The sequence below is a fragment of the Anomaloglossus baeobatrachus genome, chromosome 9 (assembly GCF_048569485.1).
Source record: "Anomaloglossus baeobatrachus isolate aAnoBae1 chromosome 9, aAnoBae1.hap1, whole genome shotgun sequence".
Lineage (NCBI taxonomy): Eukaryota > Metazoa > Chordata > Amphibia > Anura > Aromobatidae > Anomaloglossus > Anomaloglossus baeobatrachus.
Window position 1 is genome coordinate 108965740 of NC_134361.1, and position 18774 is coordinate 108984513.

General features: G+C 46.3%; 2 protein-coding genes across 2 annotated transcripts; one reads left to right on the forward strand and one right to left on the reverse strand.

Annotated features, from left to right (window-relative positions):
* Window positions 1-9655: 9655 nt before the first annotated feature.
* LOC142251835 (uncharacterized protein F54H12.2-like) lies at window positions 9656-10963 on the reverse strand. Its single transcript, XM_075324883.1, has one exon. It carries the CDS (start codon window positions 10961-10963, stop codon window positions 9656-9658), a length of 1308 nt encoding a protein of 435 aa, XP_075180998.1.
* A 2443-nt stretch (window positions 10964-13406) lies between these two features.
* Window positions 13407-18271, forward strand: LOC142251836 (uncharacterized protein F54H12.2-like). The gene is made up of 3 exons (XM_075324884.1): window positions 13407-13486; window positions 15617-15731; window positions 17264-18271. The coding sequence occupies exons 1-3, from the start codon at window positions 13407-13409 to the stop codon at window positions 18269-18271; spliced, it is 1203 nt and encodes a 400-aa protein (XP_075180999.1).
* Window positions 18272-18774: the final 503 nt, after the last annotated feature.

Below are 18774 nucleotides of genomic sequence, written 5' to 3' on the forward strand. Positions count from 1 at the left end.
GTGAGGAAAGCACCCGAGTCACAAAATCCAACAAGTCTCTGTCCATCCAGCACAACCTCCTGCAAGTGCTTACCTCGATGAGCAGAAGTCGTCATAACTGCAGGTCGCACCCCGTAAACTCCTGGTGGTGCAACATGGGCTGAGTCACTAGGCCAGTCCTCACATAGCGGTGCCACATCTTCCTCCATGGCGCTGGGCTGTAAATAATTAACAATCCGATTGGGCGCAGGATCAGTCCTCATTTGAACAGCTGGGCAGGAGACTTGCCGATGCCCTGGCTGTCCACATTGATAGCATCTGAGCTGGGTCTCCCTCCATCCAAGGCGTCCTCTTGGGTAAGGGGTAGGGGAACTTGGAGGCCGGCTCCCACCTGAAGGTGCTGTAGGGGTTTGAGGATGATTCCTCCATGGCCTGGCTGGGCATGAGGCCTGCAAATGCCCGGGATGCCTACAAACATAACACCTGCGCTCTGTTACTTCCTCTCCCCGGCGTATTCCAGAAAGTGCAGTAGAAGCAACTGGAGGCACATTAACACGGGTATCAACATGTGGTGGCTTAGAGGAACGGGGAACAATGGGGACAGAATAACTGGGGGCATCCGGTGTTGTGGAGCTGTTAGGCGTCTCTCCATCCTCCAACAGAACCCTCCACTGAGGCTTGATGGTGAGCACCTCATCAGCTAGAGCAGCAGCTTCCTCCACTGTCGCTGGTTTTCTCTCACGCACCCATTCCCGGATCTCAGCGGGGCACTTGAAGTAAAACTGCTCTTTTAGGAGGACCTGGAGGACGGTCTCCAAGGTTAAGGCCTCCTCTGCCTCCAACCAACGATGCCACAGATGTTTGAGTTTGTGGGCATACATCTTGAAGGACACTTCCTCATCACATGCTAGAGTACGGAACTGAGTCCTGTAAGTGTCTGGCGTTACAGCATAATGTTCTAGAATAGTCTGTTTAATATCCGCATACTCACAGTTCCACCGATGGTCCATAGCTCTATAGGCTGCAGCAGCTCCACCCTCTAAGAGCCCAACCAGATGCCGGACGCGCTCCCTTTCTGGGACTTCCATTAATCGACACTGATGCTCAAAGTCCTGGAAGAAGCCCTCAATGTCTCCAGCAGCCTCATTAAACTGCTTGAAGTCTTTGCGGGACACTCTGGGAAGTTCCCTCATGATGGGTGCTGGGGTTACAGTCTGTCTGGAACCTCTCGCGGCTTCCACAGCGAGCTGCTTATCCAGCAATGCCATCTCCTCCATCCTGCGCTCCTTCTCTTCAGCTCCACGCATGGCCTCCCTCTTATCTTCTATGGTGGCCTCATCTCCAAGCAGTGCCATCTTTTCCTTGTACCACACAACCCATTGACTTTTTTGGGTATTCACCTCCGGCTCCCGTCTTTGCTCCCCTTGCTGTGGAAATTGTTCCTCGGTGCCATCTTGCAGGCAAGCGTGTTCCAATGCCTCAATTAGTTGCTCCTTAGAGAGTCCTTTGTAGCCGACACCTAATTCACGGGCCTTTGTTTGTAGACTCGCCACAGTCCAGTTCCTGTATCCTGAGGTTCTGGTTTCAGACGTCGATTGGCTGTTGTCCTCCATTTCTTTTGCTCTGATCCCACCGCTGCCACCAGTTTTGTGACGGGGGTGTTCAACAGAGCAAAGGATGGACGAGGCCGAGGGACGATCCAACAGGTTTATTAACAGGAATGCAAGAACAGCACACGATAAGTCCACGTAAAACAGATTCGGGGGCCCTTCCCGACAATCCTCGGACCGGATTACAAAGCAATCGTCCTTACAGTAGTCCAAAGAGTTCCACACAATCCCACGGGCCGCCACACAGGCCTAGCTCCGTCCGTGTCCACAGCCACACAGGCTGGAGCTCCTGCTCCCTTCAAGTTTCAGCTCACTCTGCCTGAATCTCCCAGGTAAGCAGAGTTTACACTAGTTGGACTCTAGGCCCACCTCCCCCTACTCCCAGGGATGGAAGTGCCTCAAGAGGATATAACCTTGCATTTTAGGGGGGTGATTACCTACAACAATAGAAATGTACACAGAAGTAGTTCAAATAAGACAATGAACCCAGCTTGAAATAGGAATCTGTACAGCATATACAGTGAGAGGGTAAATTACATCTTCACATGCACCTGTGTATATATGATGTCATGTGGAGGCATACAAAGGTATTTCTAATCCCAGCATAATAAGCAACCTATGAGAAAATGAAAGTAGTATATTTTACCACATGCGACATCACAGAGGTATCATGTACAGTTGAAACCAGACGTTTCCATACACTGTCTATAAAGACACATCTGCATGTTTTTCTCACTATCTGACATGAAATCAGAATAAACCTTTCCCGTTTTAGGTCAATTAGGAACCAAAATTATTTATATTTGCCAAATGCCAGAATAATGAGAGAGAGAGAATGTTATAAGGCATTTTTATCACTTCTGTAAAGTCAAAAGTTTACATACATTTCACCAGTATTTGGTGCCATTCCCCTTACACTGTATGACTTGGGAGAAACATTTTGGATATCCTTCCACAAGCTTCCCACAATAGTTGGTAGGAATTTGGGCCCATTCCTCCTGATAGAACTGGAGTAACTGAGCCATGTTTGTAGGTCACCTTGCTCACACCGGCCTTTTTAGCTTTGCCCATATATTTTCAATAGGACTGAGATCAGGGCTTTGTGATGGCCACTCCAAAACATTAACTTTGTGATGCTTAAGCCAGTTTGTAGCCAGTTTGGCAGTATGCTTCAAGGCATTTTCCATTTGGAACACCCATTTCTGCCCAAGTTTAAAGTTCTTAGCTGATCTCTCGAGATGTTGCTTCAGTATTGCCACATAAGCTTCTTTCCTTATGATGCCATTTATTTTATGAATTGCACTAGTCCCTCCTGCAGTAAAACAACCCCACAACATGATGCTGCCACCCCCGTGTTTCACAGTTGTGATGGTATTCTTAGGCTTCAAAGCTTCCCCTTTTTCCACCAAACGTAGCGATGGTCATTATGGCCAAACAGTTAAATATTAGTTTTGTCAGACAACAGAACATGTCTCCAAAAAATTAAGGTCTTTGTTCCTGTGTGCATTTGCAAACATTAATCTGGCTTTTTATGTTTTTTTTTGAGTAATGGCTTCTTCCTGGCAGAGTGGCCTTTCAGCCATAATTGTACAGTACTCGTTTCACTGTGGATAATGACACAATGATACCTATTAATGACAGAATCTTACTAGCTTCTGCCAGCATCTTCACAAGGTCTTTTGCTGTTTTTCTCGAGTTGATAGAGCAGCAAAAATGCAATAAATAATGAGAACTCATAAAATGCTCTCCAGTGTTACTCGAAAATGTGTTTCCTTGCCATCTGCTGAGTTTGCCCCCTTATCTGCTATGATTAGTTGTAAATATGGTTCCCTGGGTTAGGTACCCACTCAGATGTGTTTTGCACCCCCCTCTCTTGTAATGAACTCCTAGCTACGGCTCTGTCTCATTTCATTTGTGGGGAAAGTTGGAAGGCCCCTGTATATATTAAAATATGTCACCAGTTGCAGGATAATTAGTGGCTTTAACCAACCTGAAGCTCGCTTTACACACTACAATATATCTTACGATGTGTCGGCGGGGTCACGTCGTAAGTTACGCACATCCGGCATCGCAAGGTACATTGTAGTGTGTAACAGCTACATGCGATTGCGAATGAACAGTAAAACGTTCATTGCACGCACGTCGTTCATTCCTCATGAATTGAACATCAGGTTGTTCATTGTACCCGGGGTAGCACACATCGCTGTGTGTGACACCCCGGGTACGATGAACAGAACTTACCTGCGACCTGCTGCTCCCAGCCAGCAATGCAGAAGGAAGGAGGTGGGCGGGATGTTTACGTCCCGCTCATCTCCGCCCCTCCGCTTCTATTGGCCGGCTGCCGCGTGACGTCGCTGTGACGCCGAACGTCCCTCCCATTCCAGGAAGTGGACGTTCGCCGCCCACATCTAGGTCGTATGGACGGGTAAGTACGTGTGACGGGGGTTAATCATTTGTGCGGCATATTCAACAAAATTGAACGTGCCGCACATACGATGGGGGCAGTTACGATCGCATACGATATCGTATGCAGACTTGTAACATGTAAAGCAGGCTTTAAGGTCCATTTACACTGCACGATTATTGTGATAAGTATTCCTATTAACTCTCATATCACGATAATTGTGCAATCTAAACAGACGGACGATCCCTGGATGAATGAGCAAAACATTTGTTTGTCTGGTGAAATGATCTTTTGTGCTGCACACAATATTAATGTGTCGTGGGCGGGGAGGACGCCGCTGCGCTCGCTAACGCTCTGGTCCGGCGCTGCTGCGATGGCTGCTCGGTGGCTCGAGCGGTGGGCCAGATCCGGGGACTCGAGCGGCGCTCCTCGCCCGTGAGAGAAAGGGGTGGTTGGTTTGGGGGATTTAGTCCGTGACGCCACCCACAGGTCGTGGTGAAGATAGGCACCACCGCTGCTGAGGACGGGGATCCCGGGAGCGATGGTAAGGAGCAGCAGGGATGTTGTTTTCCCCCTCCGTGGATAGGGGTCGATGGTCCCGGGGCCCGATGATGTGACGGGGAGGCAGGGTTGGTGAGGTGCAGGGTTGCAGGAACAGCGCGGCGCGGTGCCGGATGGCACGGGTGTACTCACTCAGCAAGAAAGGTACAAAGTCCTCTGTAAACCAAACGGCTGGATGGACGGGTCCCGCAGCCGGCTGCAGTGTCTCTCCCCGGACAGGTGATGGCGGCTGTCTTTCCCTGCACCTTAATGTTCTCCTTCTGACTACTATGGCTTCCCAACGGTAGTCCGCTCCCCGGTGTATGGGTACCGGAGGAGCCCGTTTGCCCGCAGGCGCTGGCCCTTGGGTCTCTAGCCTTAGGCGGTAGCTGTATACCCTCACGGTGTGGGCTGTTGCCTTCAATCGGGACTTTTGCTGTTGTGAAACCCCTGGGGTTCCAGTCACATTCGGATCTGACTATTGTCGGCGGCTCCAAGCCTGGTCGGGGTCCGATGGCCCTGCCTGTGTGTGCTGGCTTCACTTCGCTCCCCGGTCGGTACCGGCGGGCCGTCGCCCGACTCCGGTCCTACAGTTCCGCGTTGCTCCACCACTCCTGCAGACGGCCGCCACCGTCTGCCAACCTTGCTGTCAGTGCCTGGGCCACAAACCCAGACACCCAAGTGCTTGCTCCTCTCACTTCAAACTCCAACACTCAACTGTCACTTTTCCCACCTCCAGGCCTGTGAACTCCTCGGTGGGTGGGTCCAACCGCTTGGCTCCGCCCCACCTGGTGTGGACATCAGACACTGGAGGGAGGCAATAAGGGTTTTGTGTTTGGCTGGTGTCCCTGTCTAATGGGGGTGGGGGTGTTTGTGTGTTATCTGTGACGACCTGGCTAGTCCAGGGCGCCACATTCCCCCTTGGTGAAATGCAGACCGTCCGCGGGCTGCCCGTCCATCACCGGTTTTATTTTTTTCAAAAACTGTAAAATATAAATTAACATGTAAACATTTCAAACATAAGCATTTTTGTTAGGTCACTTCAACGTTGCACATATAAAAACATTTTTAATAATGACGGACGGACGGATGTCTTCTGCTCTCCCACCCAAGCAACCTAGCCCTGATGCTGCCCCTAAGAAGTGGGCAGCACCCCTTGACCCCAGTCCAGGTTCAGGCTGCCTGAGCGGGAACGGGTACGGTTACTCGCACCCGGCTGTCACTTCAGGGGACCCCACGTCCTTGGGGGACCCCTGACCCCCGGAGGATGGCCACCAGTCCTGGTGGTGGCCGGGCCCCAGCCTGCTCTGCTGCGGGCCCTTTCTCCAATCTGCCTCTCCGAAGGCGGCTCCGATGGAAAATCACCCCTCAACTTATTTACAAGCCCACAAGTTCGTGGGTGGCCTGACAGTTCTCGGCCATGTCCATGAGTAGTCTCTCATGCAGGAGGGGTAAAAGCACACAGGGTCCCTCCGGGGACAACTTGCCGGCAACGGCCGGAATAATCACATGGACAATCAGATGAAGGTTCACGGTTCATTAAAGTCATTCAATCAAACTGCTGAGGGTCCCAACGGGGGACAACTGCTTGCAATGGCGGACCGCTGCCACTAGTTAAGGTCATACTCCTCTAGGACCTCTTCCTGCTCCACATCCGGATGGCTTGGTGGAGGAGGGGGCTGGGGCCGCATCTGCTCACTGCGGCTCTTCCTCTGCTTTACATCCAGAGCGAACCAGCCCCTCTCTCCGCAGTGGCGGGTATAAGTCACTAGGTCGCCCGGCAATAGATCATGACCTGGATCGCCCGTTGGGAGATGTGAATTGACATCACGGTGGGCCACGAATACTTCGGCCTCCAGGCCCGGCTCATAGATGAAGCCAAACCCCCTCCGTTGGTCGAACTGCTGGACTTGACCCTCGTACACCAGGCCCCGCACCCGAAAGGTGGCATGACGGAGTGCATCCTTCTCCCTGACCTGATCCCCCTCGCCATCACTTCGGCCCTCTGCTGCTCTATGGTGGCAATCTCCCGGCCCAACGGGTTTGGTTCCCTGTCCCAGTATGGGGCGTTGGCAGACCCCTGCGCCCGGGTCGGGCCCCGCTGGACCGCACCCACACCGGCCACTACCGGTTCTCTTTCGAGGGGGTCCCGCGGTGACATGGCCTGGACTGCGGCTTTGCAGTTGTGGCCCGGCGCAGCCTCAGCCGAGGCGGGGGACTCAGGGTTAGCTGACCTCACCGGTTGAGCCTTTGGGCAAGCAGCAGCCGGTTCTTCCACGGTCGGGCGGACTGTCGGAGCCGGGACGGCTTCAGGTGCGGCCACATCCGGGGCCGGTGTCTCCTTGTCACGGACGGCTACTTCCCACGGGGCCTTCCACGGTAGCGAGAGGGACACAGGCCGTTCCCGAACAATGCCCCCAGGCCGGTCCCCTAGGGCGGACGGGTTGGATTCCGCTACCGGTGTTGGGGGTAGCGGACCGAGCAGAGGGGCGACAGCAGCCGGTACGGGTGGCGGGGGAAGCAGGAGGGTGAGCGGGCGCAGGCCGGACCCCTCATCTGCAGCGGCCAGTCCTTCTCGGACATAGGGGCGTGGGTCGCTTACCCGCTCCTCCAACTCTGTCTCCACCTCGCGTCTCCGCACGGGAGCCGCCACCTCCTCCATCTCGGCCACCCAACGCTCCTTCATGAACTGGACCTGGGCTTGAAGGCGGCAGCACATCTGTGCGGTCTGGGCTTCCACCCACGCCGCTGTTCCTGGCGTGGGCTCGGGGGTTTCCGTGGTGCCGGACGGACGGGACTCATGCGTGGCTGTGTTCCAGGAACCAATTGTTTGCAGAGTCCTGGCGGCCCCGCTTTTATAGCCTCGGCTACATTAGGCAGATACACTCTCGCGCCCCCTTGGTACTCTTCAGCACTTCCATTTGTTGGGGGCGGGGCTTAACTTTCGCGCCTTCCCTGCTCGGAGGAGATGCTCGAGCGGGAGATATGCGCGCCAAGATGGCGGCGCTTCAAAATTTTCGGCCGGACGCCGCCAGCGGAGATCACGGGCGGGGAGGAAGCCGCTGCGCTGCGCTCGCTAATGCTTGGGTCTGGCGCTGCTGCGATGGCTGCTTGGTGGCTCGAGCGGTGGGCCGGATCCGGGGACTCGAACGGCGCTCCTCGCCCGTGAGTGAAAGGGGTGGTTGGTTTGGGGGATTTAGTCTGTGACGCCACCCACAGGTCATGGTGAAGATAGGCACCACCGCTGCTGAGGACGGGGATCCCGGGAGCGATGGTAAGGAGCAGCTGGGATGTTTTTTTCCCCCTCCGTGGGTAGGGGTCGGTGGTCCCGGGGCCCGATGATGTGACGGGGAGGCAGGGTTGGTGAGGTGCAGGGTTGCAGGGACAGCGCGGCGCGGTGCCGGATGGCACGGGTGTACTCACTCAGCAAGAAAGGTACAAAGTCCTCGATAAACCAAATGGCTGGATGGACGGGTCCCGCAGCCGGCTGCAGTGTCTCTCCCCAGACAGGTGATGGCGGCTGTCTTTCCCTGAGTAGTAAGGGGGCCATATGTCTCGTCAAAAAGAAATCTGACAGGTGCCCCGCCCCTATCAATGTGTATTAAACACACCCCCTCCCCTCTCCTGACAGGCCCTATATTTTATAGGTTTTTGATTAGGCTTTTGATTAGGGATTTGATAGTGCAATCCTGATAGTGTAAATGCTTAGGATCCCACTATTTTATTCGCTGATTATGAGAAATCTGATTTAGTGTAATTGTTTGGAATCATACCATTTTATTCAGTGTGGTTTTGTTGCAGCAGTTTGTGTTTTATACTGGTTGTATAAAATGAAAGACAGACACACTATCAAAATTTAAAAAGTTTATTGCTCAGAATTTAATTACATTCAGTTGCCCATTACAGGCTTACCAAGAGGACAAGTTTCTTACCATTACAATGAGTGTTTCAAACCTGTATGTATAGATACAAAGAGGCCCTCATATCTGATCAGAACCATCTTTACAATTACCCTTCAATGCAGAGATCAAATGCTTCCCACAGACTTATCAATAGGACATGTTTCTTACCATTACAATGAGTGTGTCAAACCTGTACATATAGATACAAAGAGGGTCTCATATCTGATCAAAACCAGTATTACAATTACCCTTCAATGTAGAGATCAAATGCTTCCCACAGACTTATCAACAGGACAAGTTTCTTACCATTACAATGAGTGTGTCAAACCTGTACATATAGATACAAAGAGGACCTCCTATCTGATCAAAACCATCATTTACAACTACCCTTCAATGTAGAGATCAAATACTTCACACACCTTTACTAATACAATGAGACTCTAGCCCCTCATCAAAGAGGCCCTCCTATCTGATCAAAACCATCATTTACAACTACCCTTCAATGCATAGATCAAATACTTCACACACCCTTACTAATACAATGAGACTCTAGCTTTCAAAGCTGGTCCTAGCCAGATGAGATACATCTGTTGTCAATTTGAAACAGAGAAATATCTATAGCTGCTTATAGATAAAGTTAATATATGTTGATTAAATGGCTTTATTAAGACACGATCAATGATCACTTCTGACTACTTGGCATAGGGGCATACAAAGCTGCTTATAAAGACAACCTGAATTGATCGAATGCTCTGGTGAAAGAGACGCGACAAAATCAGACACCATATTGTCATTTTCTTTTAAATCACTACTAAAGCATTGTAATATTTTATTGAATGACACTCCCCGTGCTATATGGTACAAAACGTAAACACAGTAATGTCCGCATACTTTGCTAAATGTGTCCTGAATCTGAATGGATTGAAAACAATATAGTTCACTGTTTCTATTTAAGAAGGTTACAAACTCATCAGGAAATAAAACACTTGTTGGTGAACATCCATAACTGTCAAAGAATATTGCCTTCTTATCATCGCAAAGTACAATCAATATCCAATGTCGCCCACTTTGTCCGGAACTGTCTGTATTCACGATGTAGGCAGTGGGTCTCTGGGTCACTCTATATGCCGGTAGCAAATCACACGGAAACACTCCAGCAAATATGCGTTCTGTATAATAATCAGACTTCAACAGGTTTGTGAGCTGGAAGTTATCCATAATTAGATGTAATCAAATAGTACTTCTCTTCTATGGTTGATTTCAAGTATAGTTGTGTTGATGGCATATACTATCATATTTACAGTATGCGGGGTAGCTAGCGCAAACCGCACTTCAGCACGTAGGTTACCCGATTTAACGAGCGAGAAATGACCACCAGGTTCTTGATCTGGTGATAAATCAAATGCAAACAATGTGAACCCGGCCATAAATTCTTCACGATCTATCGCCAGAGCATGATCAGATTTTAAACGGCCAGAAACATGAGTCAAAGACATAAATTCGCGGACGGCTAAGTCATCACTGAAATTAGGTTGGAAAGGGCGGGCGGGAAATGGTTGGCCGTCCAGATAAAGCGATGCAAGGCTTATATCGTAATGGTGAAAGCACAACGGGTTTTTATTGTACGATCCGCTAAAGGCTTCATTATCTACAAAGCCCAATATAACAGTTTTTGGAATTTGCCCCAAGAAGAGGTTCTCGTGGTTTGTAATTCGCGTGCCGGCTGGAATACTGTATACTTTCATGCAGGCCCTATCAATAGCGTATTTGGCAGTTGCGGCTAGTAGAGCCTGACTGTGACCTATACGTACAGCTGGAGAGACTTGCACTCTCTTCACATAGAGTGACGCTTGTAAGATCTGCACTTTATATGGTTCTGCATCACCAGACATCAAACAAAAAGTGTCCTTATTCCTCGACAACTTGATCTTGAGGTCAAGCCCATTCAGTATGAGCTTTGGTTGATTAAATACATCTCCAAAAATTGGCCCTAATAGATCTACAGTCTTAGAGTTCCTGGTTATACGCGCTCTTTTGACAAATCCAGCATTTAGACCATCCAAGGCCCGATCATTATGATGACCTGCAGTGTCTTTATAGAACAATCCAGCGGTAAACTGAGTCGATAGTGTTTGCGTGCTGTAATTTAAAAGAGTTTCAATGTACGCTCTATAGCTGTAGAGGTTATCCGACTGCGAGATGAGGCGATCTCCAAGAGTGATATCGACCTGATTAAACAATGTTGTCAGGGGGTAATTTATAAACGCAACACGCGCACCATCGCCGATAGCCGTATTATCTTGTTTCACGATACGGCAATTTATGTACAGTAGGGTATTGTTCAGATCATAATAATATTCACCGCTCCCCAATATGAAAAATTCAAGGGGGGCATTGTCCGACAGAGCCGCAATAGGTTGTACTTCTACAAAAACCGATTTCTCAATACTTGTTTGCGTAGGGGGAATGACAAAAATATCCAGTTCAGATTTTGCGCACTCTACAGAAGCATCATGTACGAAAGCCATTATAGTTGATTAGAAGATGTCGTCCACAGAGCGTCTTACTCTTTTCTGACGGTTTTGTCTCTTGGTGGGTTTTTTATTCATGAGCATTGGGGGCTGTGAATAGCGCACACATCTTTTTCTTTTTTGTTGTTTTTTAGCAATATAAACTATGCCGGAGCCCTCCTGCGAGGGTGTGTTTATCCGATTCATTACGGCTGATGAGAGGGATGTGACCGCATCCTTAGCAATGTTTTTGACAGCAGTCTTCACATGAGGCTTTACTATTTCCAGTCCTCTCCTGAATAATGGTACGGCTCTTCTAAAAAGCCCTCTAAAAATTCCGGCAAGACCGGCACCATACATGTACTCATCACCGCGAAAACCCTCTAATCCATGACCCGATTGCGCTATGTAATATCTGGCATAGATGGCGGGGTCACCATACACCCTCTGAGACACCATTTTTCTGTGTCAACACCTCCGCGGTCTAAGATGCAATTGAACAATACTTTTTCCGTACTTGAATTTAACAGGGGTTCCCTGATCTGATAATATAGAGATTGTCACAGAATCGAAATGTTGTTTACAAAGGGGCACATAATCGGGTCTTGTGTACTGAATGGTGACAATTTCGCTGGTCTTACCAGCTACCTGAACAGTTCTCAGAAGTTGCACGTAGCTGTCACCTACAAGCTGATGTTGAATTATATCTGTGTACACATATAATGTATAAAATCCGTCTTTTATATCTGCATACGACTTCTTCCGCTCCAGCTGTGGGTTATCTACAGAGGCCTCAATAAAGGGTTTTAGGCCTAAAATACGTGACAGTTTTGGGCCTGGAGCAAATTGTATCGTCGCTGGATCTGACATGGTAACACTTCTCTTTACCTCATCGTATCGAAGTTTAAAACCATCGGGTGCCACCTTCAAAACATCAATACGCTCATTAATGGCTCTTATGAGATCAGTAATGTTTGAATAAAACCCTGATTTCAAATAAAATTCTTTAAATATATCACCGCGGCGTGCTATAAAGAAATTTCCGTCATTCTGCTCAAACGTGTACCATGTATGCGGATATTGAATCTCGGTGAGCGCAACTTCAAAGGGCCCAGAAAGCTGTACAGGTTTTGCCAATTTAGTGGTATAAGTTGATATCGTGTTTTCGGGGTACATCTTAGAAGAAGCATTACACGGTAGTGTTATATAAAATGAGCCCTCCTCCATGGTTTATATGTCCGTCAGCTGGTCTTCTGTAATCCAACTGTTAGGGCTACTTTGCACACACAGATAAATCTTTGGCAGATCTGTGGTTGCAGTGAAATTGTGGACATATTATTCCATTTGTACACAGCCACAAACCTGGCACTGATTGTCCACAATTTCACTGCAACCACAGATCTGCCGCAGATTTATCTCTGTGTGCAAAGTACCCCTTAAATGTTGTCGGGTAACCAAGCCATTTCACTAGACAATGCGTTGACCCGCGAATACGCTTTTTTCTTAAAACCTTTTCAATTCTGTAGATGCGATGCTCATCCAAAGGTATTTTTTGTATTTCTTCTTTATAAAATGAACCACTGATTTCTTCACCGTTTAAATCAGCAATTTTATAGAGGGGTTTTTGAAATTTGGTGTTGATGGCCGTAATAACAAATATTTCATCCGTGTACGTTTGTTCATATCCCTTAGCGAAGATACCTTTATATCGTGACACTCTCACATGATCACCAATTTTTAAAGAAGGTTTAATAGGCTTAGCACGGACACTAGAAGCGTAAATATTTTTCCAGATTTGTAGCGAGTTACGCTTTGTCACATCAACAGGCCTACATCGAATTGTAGTATGATAGCTATGATTATAGCTATACACCAGATCAGGTAAAATGTCAATATACCTAAAGGTGAGATAGTGCCACATATGAGTTTTCAATGTACGATTAAATCGCTCCACCAAGGCTGCTTTTACGATATTGTTTGTAAAAAATTGATGAATGTTATATATTCTACATACACGTTTCACGGCATTATTCATAAATTCTTTGCCACGATCCGTCTGTAATTTCTTTGGTATGCGTTGATCATTTTCAAATATTAATTCGAGCGATCTGGCAACAGTTGTTCCGTTCTTGTTTGGTAAGGCCACGCACCACGCAAATTTTGATAAGATATCTAGAACTGTAAGAATATATCTTATACCATCATTTTCACGGGAATAATCAATCATACTGACGAGATCAGCTTGCCACTGTATATCAACATCTGCAACGAGAACCTTATTTGTTAAGAATTTTTTTCTCGCTGGTTTGTGTAAAGTATATGCATCTTGATTATTCAGCCAATTAAGCACCTCTGTCTTTTTAATACCTTGATTGCGTGCTACACGGAATAGACTTTCAGCACCGCCAAAGGAACCAACATTTTTTGGATCGAAATACTGTTTTTGTAATATTTTTTCACAATGCCGAGACACCATGATAAAAGTGATGTGATGCGAATCAAGACCCGAATGGTTCTATCAGAAATTCAGCGGTATAAATGGTAGGTTTTAGTTTTGTTTACAAAGGGGTACAGGCTTGTGAAATCATAGTAATGTAATGTTTCCCCATCTTCCAGACTGTGATAGAGTTTAATGGCGTTAGTACGACCCCCATAAAGTGCATCACGGGGCTCTAAAGGTTTGGGGAAATCCATTTCAAGAAGAAATGATTGAAGGTTGGAATCTTTTTCAATCATTTCATTCCACTCATGCTCCCAAATCAATCTCACTGTGTAGCCCCAGTACTGCAAGTAACGCTTTTTAGCTAGAAAGGCATAATATAACTGGCCATAGGATGTGTTTGTGACCTTATTTGTGTCATTTTCATTATAACATACAGGGCAGCCATGGTAAAAACAACCCTGAAATTCAAAGGCTATGTGTTGGTTGTTAACACAGGCATAACCGTCTAAAAAATATTTCCCGACTTGTTTTTCACCACCTCTCAAAGCATGCTGAATGGCGATGTTCTCTGTGTGTGCTACATACATGAGCCACTGTATAGCGGGGGACGAAAAACGCTTTTTTGTTTTGTGATAATTATCACCAGGTAAAATGGCGATGGTCTGTTTTGGAAGAAATTTAAACCTGTACATGGCCATGCATACAGATGCCAAGGTGATGAGCTGAAACGGATCAACACATCTGGGCACTACAATTTTTTTCTTTTCTCGTTTACAGTATATGTTAACATTTTTCCTCGTCATGTCCATAACCCGCTCTCTATAGAGTTCACACGAGCGTCTCAGAATCTCAACATCTTGTTTGCAATAAGATTTTAGCTCAGACTTAAAGTCAAAAATGGTGTCTGTCTGGGCATCATACCACCCCATAAACTCACCTTTCTCACTAGGTGTCATATACTCCACCCCGTAATATTTTACAGGTGGTAGGGGACCCACATAGTTTTGATTTTCCTCAGTATTAAAAAAGTGTGGGAAATGACCTTTTGAACCCGAAAAACCCATAGCTTGTGGTAGCTTACTAAGCTTCATGGGGATGAAATTGAGCGAGTCTATGAATCTTATTCCCAAATCAGGTAGCGTCACACACAAGAGACGACCACCTTGGGCTATCAGCTTCACTTGTAGTTTTTCAGCAATCAACTCCTTAACAATAAAGTAACCATCATATCTGCCGGCATTGTGGGCTATACACGTATAGCCTGAAAATTTACCACTGGTTAAAAACTGAACAAAGTCATGAGTGCGTGTTTTACCTTCAAACTCCCAGGAAGGGTGACCATACAGCGTTGTGGCATAAATGTAATTTGGGATGTGTGTGCCTGTCTCCTGCATGCATTCAAAGTCATAAAATATATATTTATCTGACTCATCCTTTGGTACATACTGCTGCATGTAACAAAGATGATCATCAAACTTATTTAGGCGCATGCGACAAACAGAGCAACGCAGACCGCTACATTTATGCTCAGTCTCGCTATTTCTGTACACAAAATGGTGACATTCATCACAAAATGTTTTAATCCTGCAGAATGTTGGGTTATCTACAGCTAATTGCATGTGGTTATCTAAGCACCTGCTCGAGCGACAATACACACGACAGATAGGACACCGAGGTTGTTCCGCAACAGGGCTTTCCACACAGGCCTCTTTTTGACAGGCTTTACAAAAATACTGACAAGAATGATTATATTTGTGATGAAACACCGAATTGCATCTTTCACAAAAGTAAGCCTCACCGATAAAACCCTTCATATTTTTGATTCCATAGTAGTGATTATCATGATGCCATATGAATACGGTTTTGACCCTAGCTGTATTAGCTGTTTGAAAGTACCGCCAATCACCCTTATTGTAGTACAACACTTTAATTGTGACGTCCAGATGATTCTCAAAAACTGCAATATCGCTAAAGCTTACTAGCTGACTCTCAGGGATACCCAGGGCTGTGTGTATGCTTTTAGCGCGGCTCAATAAAATGGCGTCACTGACATCTGTGTCAGCCATCAGTGCACACACGCTAACAGCAAAACACAGATTTGTGCTGTAATTGTTAAAATCGTACAGCCAGCGTCTCTTTTGTTTAATGATCTGGCTGCTCGCTATAGATTTCAAGCGTCTTTTCACACCCCCGCGTCTGTTTTTAATAATTGTCACGACTAATTTCAGGGAATTGGATGCTATGCATTCTGCATTACTTTGCAGTGCACGAGCAACAGAATTTAAAAATGATTCAGAACTAAAATCCTCCCGTGTTTGTTTTGTAGTGAAAATAGAGTCTAAGGTATCACCGCCTTCAAGTCTTAACTGAATAAAGTCACCAGGCTCAATGTCTCTGATGACTATGTCCAGTAATGATTGAATGGCATCATGGACAATGTCCATGGCCTCTACAAATGACTGTATACGCTCTAAATTTACAAACCTGAAATGATCGCTATGCAAGCGTGCGTTGAAATTGAGGAGCTGTCTTTCATGGTTATAAAAATGGTGTAAAAAGACAGGATTATCACTGCCCCGTACATTATCGCCACTAGCATTAACGTCCTGTACATTATTACCTTCAGCATCATCAACAACATCACCAGCGAAATCATGATCATGTACATTTTCAGCATGTGTTTCAATATGTGAGTTGCTTTGTGAAGTTGGAGATGATGCTGAAGGTAATAATGTACAGGACGTTAATGCTAGTGGCGATAATGTACGGGGCAGTGATAATCCTGTCTTTTTACACCATTTTTATCACCATGAAAGACAGCTCCTCAATTTCAACGCACGCTTGCATAGCGATCATTTCAGGTTTGTAAATTTAGAGCGTATACGATATAATTCAACATCAGCTTGTAGGTGACAGCTACGTGCAACTTCTGAGAACTGTTCAGGTAGCTGGTAAGACCAGCGAAATTGTCACCATTCAGTACACAAGACCCGATTATGTGCCCCTTTGTAAACAACATTTCGATTCTGTGACAATCTCTATATTATCAGATCAGGGAACCCCTGTTAAATTCAAGTACGGAAAAAGTATTGTTCGATTGCATCTTAGACCGCGGAGGTGTTGACACAGAAAAATGGTGTCTCAGAGGGTGTATGGTGACCCCGCCATCTATGCCAGATATTACATAGCGCAATCGGGTCATGGATTAGAGGGTTTTCGCGGTGATGAGTACATGTATGGTGCCGGTCTTGCCGGAATTTTTAGAGGGCTTTTTAGAAGAGCCGTACCATTATTCAGGAGAGGACTGGAAATAGTAAAGCCTCATGTGAAGACTGCTGTCAAAAACATTGCTAAAGATGCGGTCACATCCCTCTCATCAGCCGTAATGAATCGGATAAACACACCCCCGCAGGAGGGCTCCGGCATAGTTTATATTACTAAAAAACAACAAAAAAGAAAAAGATGTGTGCGCTATTCACAGCCCCCAATGCTCATGAATAAAAAACCCACCAAGAGACAAAACCGTCAGAAAAGAGTAAGACGCTCTGTGGACGACATCTTCTAATCAACTATAATGGCTTTCGTACATGATGCTTCTGTAGAGTGCGCAAAATCTGAACTGGATATTTTTTGTCATTCCCCCTACGCAAACAAGTATTGAGAAATCGCTTTTTGTAGAAGTACAACCTATTGCGTCTCTGTCGGACAATGCCCCCCTTGAATTTTTCATATCGGGGAGCGGTGAATATTATTATGATCTGAACAATACCCTACTGTACATAAATTGCCGTATCGTGAAACAAGATAATACGGCTATCGGCGATGGTGCGCGTGTTGCGTTTATAAATTACCCCCTGACAACATTGTTTAATCAGGTCGATATCACTCTTGGAGATCGCCTCATCTCGCAGTCGGATAACCTCTACAGCTATAGAGCGTACATTGAAACTCTTTTAAATTACAGCACGCAAACACTATCGACTCAGTTTACCGCTGGATTGTTCTATAAAGACACTGCAGGTCATCATAATGATCGGGCCTTGGATGGTCTAAATGCTGGATTTGTCAAAAGAGCGCGTATAACCAGGAACTCTAAGACTGTAGATCTATTAGGGCCAATTTTTGGAGATGTGTTTAATCAACCAAAGCTCGTACTGAATGGACTTGACCTCAAGATCAAGCTGTCGAGGAATAAGGACACTTTTTGTTTGATGTCTGGTGATGCAGAGCCGTATAAAGTGCAGATCTTACAAGCGTCACTCTATGTGAAGAGAGTGCAAGTCTCTCCAGCTGTACGTATAGGTCACAGTCAGGCCCTACTAGCCGCAACAGCCAAATACGCTATTGATAGGGCCTGCATGAAAGTATACAGTATTCCAGCCGGCACGCGAATTACAAACCACGAGAACCTCTTCTTGGGGCAAATTCCAAAAACTGTTATATTGGGCTTTGTAGATAATGAAGCCTTTAGCGGATCGTACAATAAAAACCCGTTGTGCTTTCACCATTACGATATAAGCCTTGCATCGCTTTATCTAGACGGCCAACCATTTCCCGCCCGCCCTTTCCAACCTAATTTCAATGATGACTTAGCCGTCCGCGAATTTATGTCTTTGGCTCATGTTTCTGGCCGTTTAAAATCTGATCATGCTCTGGCGATAGATCGTGAAGAATTTATGGCCGGGTTCACATTGTTTGCATTTGATTTATCACCAGATCAAGAACCTGGTGGTCATTTCTCGCTCGTTAAATCGGGTAACCTATGTGCTGAAGTGCGGTTTGCGCTAGCTACCCCGGATACTGTAAATATGATAGTATATGCCATCAACACAACTATAATTGAAATCAACCATAGAAGAGAAGTACTATTTGATTACATCTAATTATGGATAACTTCCAGCTCACAAACCTGTTGAAGTCTGATTATTATACAGAACGCATATTTGCTGGAGTGTTTCCGTGTGATTTGCTACCGGCATATAGAGTGACCCAGAGACCCGCTGCCTACATCGTGAATACAGACAGTTCCGGACAAAGTGGGCGACATTGGATATTGATTGTACTTTGCGATGATAAGAAGGCAATATTCTTTGACAGTTATGGATGTTCACCAACAAGTGTTTTATTTCCTGATGAGTTTGTAACCTTCTTAAATAGAAACAGTGAACTATATTGTTTTCAATCCATTCAGATTCAGGACACATTTAGCAAAGTATGCGGACATTACTGTGTTTACGTTTTGTACCATATAGCACGGGGAGTGTCATTCAATAAAATATTACAATGCTTTAGTAGTGATTTAAAAGAAAATGACAATATGGTGTCTGATTTTGTCGCGTCTCTTTCACCAGAGCATTCGATCAATTCAGGTTGTCTTTATAAGCAG